General features: G+C 55.5%; 1 protein-coding gene across 2 annotated transcripts in view; it reads right to left on the reverse strand.

Annotated features, from left to right (window-relative positions):
- Positions 1-3,871: 3,871 nt before the first annotated feature.
- Positions 3,872-7,012, reverse strand: part of LOC113215412 (protein gooseberry) — a 33,391-nt gene continuing 30,250 nt past the window's right edge. For both annotated transcript variants that reach the window (XM_052269444.1, XM_052269443.1), the window contains one exon: positions 3,872-5,061. In XM_052269444.1, coding sequence (XP_052125404.1) covers positions 4,923-5,061 — 139 coding nt within the window. In that variant the 3' untranslated portion in view covers positions 3,872-4,922. The remainder of the gene's footprint in view (positions 5,062-7,012) is intronic.

Genomic DNA, 7,012 nt, shown 5'->3' on the forward strand with positions numbered 1-7,012 from the left:
CCCGGCGGGGGGTCGGCAGGGACGAGAGTCAATCTGTCTTCAAGTGTTGTGCGGCCGCGAGGTGGGAGGGATATAGACCTTTTCGACAGTGGTTGAGGTTAGAAACAGTTTGGAGGGTGCAACTTTTTTCTTTTGAACTGTTTAAAATTTTTGACTTGTAGCGCAACAACGGACGACTTGTTCCTTTGCGCTACGGAGTCAAAATTTGCTATTAGGGTTCAGTGAAAATGTTGCAGGCAATGAAAGTTTTCACCCCCTCTACCTCCTCCCCCCTCACCCCATCGTCGGAAAGGTCTATTGGGATGGGGAGAAGAAGTGCTTCAAGCCGCTCGTTTCTGACACGATTATTCCAGATCAAATGTTACTTGCGATCATACGTAAACATATCCCCGTCAAGTTTATTACAATGTTTTTGAGGTTATACGTTTCGAGTAAAATAAGGTTTCTCATTCTACAGTATCCTGTTGGTCGGTAGAAGAAACAGTGTCAGAGTCACACATTACATTAATCCACATCTCTCCTATTGTTTAAAGTACCAAACTGCCGTGACGCCTTTTATATACGGCATGAGAGGATTCATGGAAACAGCCAAATGCTACACCTCAATCTAGCCTCAAGTGGCTTTCTTCTTTCCCAGTTACGTTTTACATAGATTATTACTCGCTAGACATTCTATTATTTTCGCAGTTCAATAAAATAGTCGTTGAACTTACCTGGTGAATGACGCTGGTTTGGAGTCAGCCGGTGGACACATCAACGAGTTGAAGGCAGACCTGCGACCGCCCGGCCAGTCAGGTGAGGTTAGGCGCACGCGACGCCGCCGAATCCGTTAAACGCCGCGTGAAAGTCCGATTGAAGCGCATTTTAGTTTCCCCTATCGTGGCGTGGCGCGGCGTGTTGAGTCGCTTAGCGAATCAATGCGCCACAGGCTGGTGCCCCAGTCCCGGTGGGCCGCCGGCCGCCGCGGTCGGGTGGCTGGGCCGTACGTAACCATGCAAACAGCCGATGTGCCATGCGATGCGAGCGTGAACCAGTGCCCGAGCCGAGCCGTGGCCGATGCGTGGCAGGGCGTAGCAAAACAACAGAAGCCCCCAGGCGAGGACTTGCTTGGTGTCTTTAGTCACCCCGAATCAACAAGTCGAGAAGCTGTTTGTTGTTTCAGACCCGGACCGACGCCTTATCCGCGGAGCCTGAAGACAAGGCGTGGCATTCGGGGGTGGCGGGCCGAACCAAACTGACACACCTGGGGATGGATAGGTTTGTTAGTTTGAGCGGTTTTAGCGCTGCTGTTTATTTTCGTTTTATTGCTCTCCAAGGGGAGCATCCCTGCAGTCAATCTGTCCATACGTGTGGACTCGTTGACTTCCTTAAAGTCGATATCTCGCTTGCTTCTCTTTACCTATGACATACATCATGCTCACTTGAAACTATTCATTTCAGTTTCTTGTTTTACATTTGGCGGGCAGTCGTGTCGTCGGCTTTAGGAGGGATGGTGTAGGGGCGGCACAGCAGCACCGGGGTGGTCGCCGTAAAACTCGGGGTTGTCGCCAATTTGATTGCAGGATGCCAACTGCCACAGAGTGGAGGTGGGCACAATGGGGACGAGAGAGGCGGATGAGCTGCTGAACGATAGGGGACGGGCCATGAGGTGCCGGCGGCCGGGGGTTGTGGGGCCGGGGCGGTCGGGACACAGCCGCCCGGTGTGTCCCCCCGCCGCCCCCCGCATTACGATTGATAGGGGCTACAAAGGGGACGAAAATATTGAGGCGGGGCGGGGCGGGACGCGCGCTCCTCGCGCCTCCCATTCAAAGCGACACACCGACGGCCTGTCGCTTTGACTTTTTCACTTTTGGCCGCCGAGACCTCGCCGCGCCTTTTGTCATTCATATTCCGCACCTCCCGTGTGCGTCGGCACCGCACCGCCGCTCGCTCATGAGAGGCGTACGAGGAGTGCTCATAAGTGTGCATAGCCACCCGTCACCCCGGCATGAAGCCCGGCGGAAAGGGAACCGCCGAGGTCGTTCGGCGGGTGACTTTGGACCACCGTGCATATGGTGATCAGAGAGGGAATGGGATATTTAAATGCACTGCTCCTTTAGATAATTGCTTTCTTTAAATCCATAGGTACACCACACGCCACACAAGATTTACGTTGAATCACTTATCGATTGCAGCACCTATTTTCAGGAAGGGGAAAAAAATGAAAAATGTGCGTTGATTCCAGTATCGCCCCGTGGGCCACACCATCGGGCGGGCCGACGCCGCCGTCGGTGCCCTCCGTGATTCAGTGATTCATTACAACTGGTTCCTCGCATGCACAGTAGCGGCTGGTGGCGCAGGGCGAGCAGAGGCCGCGCCCGTGCGCCTGGCAACACCACCCCATCGTCCTGCCTATGTGCCTGGTCAGCAGCTCCGGGATAAAGGATAAAGGGTGATGTCTGCCAAAGAGGGTGGAGACTCAAGAAACGAACTTATCTTGCAGATGTGATGTGGTAGTGCGATTAAACCTCCTCAAATGTGCCGGATTAAGTTGTCCAAAGTTTAAGCTGTACCATCGAACGTCACTTCCCCTCTGCTTTAAAAAACCTTGGGTCTTCACAGGTCCTTCTTCGTGGCGCATATTTCTGTGGTATACCCCACATCATCAGGGTCTCTGGAGGCACACTCCTCCTGGACCAGTCCTGCAGGTCCTGTCGGGGCGGCGGCACACCGGGCGCCCGGCCCCCCGGCGAGCCCTCTGCATGGTGGGGCCCAAGCGGTCGCGACGTTGGCGGCGTTTCCTTTGAAGTGGCCGGCAGGCCGCCAGGCACCGACGCGCGGTGCGGCCCTGCGCGCGGCTGCGTCCGCGGCGAGCTCGGAGGCGCGCCACGCACCGGGACCAGGAGGCCGCCGCCGCGCACGCAGCCCTCTGCAGAGGCCGCTCTGCGCCGCTCTGCGCGGCGTGCTCAGGGCGTACGGGACGGCGGCCGCCAGGGCCCCACCAGGGCCCCACCAGGGGCAGGCCAATCGCTGGCCAGCAATTATTGTGCGAGGAATGTGCCATTAGGCGCGTTGCGTGGGAGGAGTGGCGCGGCGCGGCGGGGCCGTTTGGACGTGCGACGTGCGTCTGATGACGACCGGGCAGGCGCCAGCTGGGCGCCGAGTTACGTCTTCTTCAGGTCAGTCGTCGAGAGTCGATACCCCTGCTCCCTCCTGCTTCGGGGGGAATATTGTTGGGCCCGTTCCCGAACTCGTAGCGACCACAAACTCGGACGTGGATCAGCATCAGTTCCACTTGGAGGGCACCTTGGGGCGGTCGCGTGGGCGGAGGCACGTGTGGGGCCCTGTGTGAGTCTGTGAGCCCGCGAGACCTCTCGCTAGCCGAGAGCATGCCGCCAAGCCAGTCGCGCACTTTTGCATGTCAACCTGCTTTTCCCTCCACCCATGCTTTACTTCGTCTTTCTTTCTCTCTTTCTTCCGCAGATAAGGCACGGCCTCGGGCACGGCCTTACCACGCGGCCGTCTGCAGGCTGTCAACGCATGCCTGTGGTTCTCATACCCAACTAAGTTTTTCACTTTTCAAGGAAATCAGGCGAAAAGTCAAGTTTTGGGACTTTTGTGTCTTAGAGCAGAAGCAGAAGCGCGTTGGTCTGAAATTTTATTTTATTTCTAGGACGAATAGCCCATGTTTACCGGTCCGACAAACTGCTGAAATCTGTTTAAGATATGCTTGACTCAAGTTCGAAAAATAAGCGCCGCTGGACCAAACTAAACTCTGCGAACGGTGGCAAAGCTGGTTACCACTTTTGGCAGTATGCCGGTCTACTATTTTAAATGTTAGTTTTGTCCTCACGAGCCATAGGGAAAATCGAATTAGCAGCATATCGTCGTATACAAATTAAATTTTATTCAATCAAATTACAAATCTGCAAACTATAAAAACATGTACATTAATTTACAAACCACAATATAGATAGTGTCTTTATATCTCTTTTTTCTATTTTACAAAAATAAACATTTATTTGCAATATGCATCTCACAATATGACTCACATCAAAAGTCAGGAGGAACACATCATAAAACTTATATCCTTATTGACAAAGTTTTAATAAATACTGGTACAAAAATATATCACTCTAAAAGGTCCCAGGTAAAACGTATAATGTACAGTTAATCGCTTTTAAAAAACAAGTTAAAAAAGCCGTAAGTCTAAAATTAAATTTTATTTCGGCATCCACCGAACAACGTTTACACCTGTCTTACAAACTTAGGAACTTGAACTGGTGTACACTACTATAAATATGGAACATTAGACAATCATATAGGCGTGCACAAGATATATCCACACACACGTTAATTTTAATAATTTTAGGTGGTTTAAAGTGCACGTATCACAACGATGGAGTGATTTAGTACCTTACAGTAAAAAGTTACAAACTCACATCAAAAATATATTTTCTTGGTCAGTCATCTATGAGGAAAAAATCATGTCAAAGAGACTTTGAAAACCATCGTAACAAAAATATCTCGATAGAATTATCCCGACCAAATTTATCTCATATCACAATGAAAAGGTGGTCTTCAGATGCAAACACCATATAATCTATATATAAGTCGAGGAGGGCCTCCCTTCTTAGATCAAAACTGACTGGTGACTGGATGAGTCAATAACATGGACAGTATATAGATATTCCTCAAACCGTTGCGCAAATTTTGAGAGCGAGAAGTGCGACATTTTGTGCCATTCCTGCGGTCTGTACGTCTATACGATGACACAAAACTGACTGGATTGGAGGTCGTTCACTGACGGGAAGAAAAGGTAGTGATGTCCCCCTCGAGCACTGGTAACGTCGCCCTATGAGTCCTTGCGACGTGCCTTAGCCGAGTTTCCGCAAGGTCTCCGTAGACATGTCTGGTGGGCCTCCGATCACAGCAGCTGACGGTCAGTGTACCCGGCCGCACACCATGCCCGCCTCCATGGAGCTGAGCTGACCGAAGTACGGGTACCCGGACTTGGCCTCGGACGGCGAGTGCGGCGTCAGGTTGGTGGCGGTGTATGGAGACGCGCCGCTGGCAAACAGGCTGCAAGCAGACAAGACACAAAACATGAGTTTCTCGAAAATTTAGATGAGAGCTCCTCTAGCGCCTAACTATGAGTTCCGAATATGTATTGTGGACTCCGCGAATAACGGAATCACATGCTGCTCCGAGAATTATTCTGGATGGCCGGCTGATTTTTAGGTGCAAGACAGGCGAGTACTCAGGGCAGAGCGTGCTGTATGCCCCATGTATGGCAAAGGAGGAAATGAACTGCTCGGCCAAAGAAAGACTGCCACTGGACGACTCCGTGCCTGCCTCATGGCATGTATATCTCATCTACGCCCCACCGGGAGCACCAGAGGTCCGCGTCCGCGATTGCCCTTACCACCACGCCCCCGTCCCCTTCGCTCCGCTCCGCTCCAGGAAAGGGGTGCATTTCCTGGAATGGCGGCGCCTCGGAGCCCTACTGTAATGAAGCCCCAGGCACAGAGGGGCTGGAGCTGGGGAGCGCTGGCCGCGCCGCTGTCCGCGGCCCCACATCCGCGTCGAGCTCCGCAGCGCGCCCCGCTACGCTACGCCACGCCCCGCGCGCCTCGCCCCGCCCCCAGCGCCTCAGCGCGGCCACAGCGGCGCGAGAGCAGCGCCAAGCCAGCCGAGCAGCGCCACCACCAAGGTGAATAGCAAATTATACCGCAATGGCGGGTTGTGCATATCCGCCTCCTTTGAGGCAGGCGTGGCGGAGCAGAGCGGGACAGCGCGGCGGGCATACCGCGGCGGCCACCGCGAAAGGTCATCGCCATTCCGATACCCACTAAAACGGGAGAGAGTGAAATGGCACCAGCGAGCAGCAGCTGACGAGAGGGCTCGAGGGAGACCCTACGGAGACGCCAGTCGCAGAAAAGGCTCTTTAAGCGATGGACGGTCGGCCCCACGGAACGTTTTCCCAGGGGGTTCTGTTCTGATTCCCTGGAGCGCCCCGCTGCCACCCAGCCTGGAGCTCCCTGGAGGGCTCCGCCGCACACGTCGCCGAGGTGCTGGCCACGCCCAGAGGCCACGCCTCGCCACCGCTCCTCGGCGCGTCGGTAATTGCCGGTGAGGTGAAGGGCATCTCGGAGAGCGATGATGGGGAGCCAATGTCTCTGCAGGCGGGCGCCGCCTGGGCGAGCCGCGGCGTGGCGTGGCGGGGCGCGGCGGGGTGGCACCGCGGGGGGTGGGGACCCCCGCTGCGCTACGCTACGCCACCGCGCCGCGAGCCGTGCAACAGCAGCGCGGAAAATAATTGCCCACAGGCGGCACCCGGATGTCACCCCGAGGGCCCCCTCCTCCCGCGGCCCCGCCCCCGAGGAGGCCCCCGAGGAGGCCCTGGAGCCTCCAGCGGGTGGTCCAGCTCCGGCCGCGGTGACGTCACCACACTGGTATAGGCAAATCCAGGACGCTTGCCAAAGATCTCCCCCCACCCCCTACTCCCCTTCTCCCCGCTTTGGCAGCCCTCCGTCGCCTTGATCCCTTGCCCGCGCGCAACCATGGCGTTACGTATTCATCCGACAGAGCGGGCCGAGCGGCGGCGATGTTCCTCTCACTCCTCTCGCCGACAAAGCGCGTTTGGGCGACTTTATTTATCAGTCCGAGGTGCGGGTGAGGCCACGGGCCCGAACCGGGCGAGGTGGGGCGGGCGCAGCGATTTATCGCCCGCTTTGGCCGTCGTCCACTCCCGCCGGATTCATTCATTTCATATTTTTCCTTGATTTCATTCATCTGTTAGGCCGGACGACGAGGCAGGCGGCGTCCGGCTGTTTTCAGCGACTCCGATTTAGGGGACACCTTCCCGAGCACGTCCCTCCTTTCGCCTCTCCCCCTCCCTCCACCCCTCCCACGCAATCTGCCCTGAGCAGTCGTTCGTTCCTGCGACTTACTGACCCCTTCTTTCTGGAGCGTTTACCTTGCCAGCCACGTGTGATGCTGTCACTACGGGCGAGGTGGGTGGGAGGGAGGG

Source organism: Frankliniella occidentalis, unplaced genomic scaffold (genome assembly GCF_000697945.3).
Source record: "Frankliniella occidentalis isolate FOCC.00 unplaced genomic scaffold, Focc_3.1 Scaffold92, whole genome shotgun sequence".
NCBI classification, from domain to species: Eukaryota; Metazoa; Arthropoda; class Insecta; order Thysanoptera; family Thripidae; genus Frankliniella; species Frankliniella occidentalis.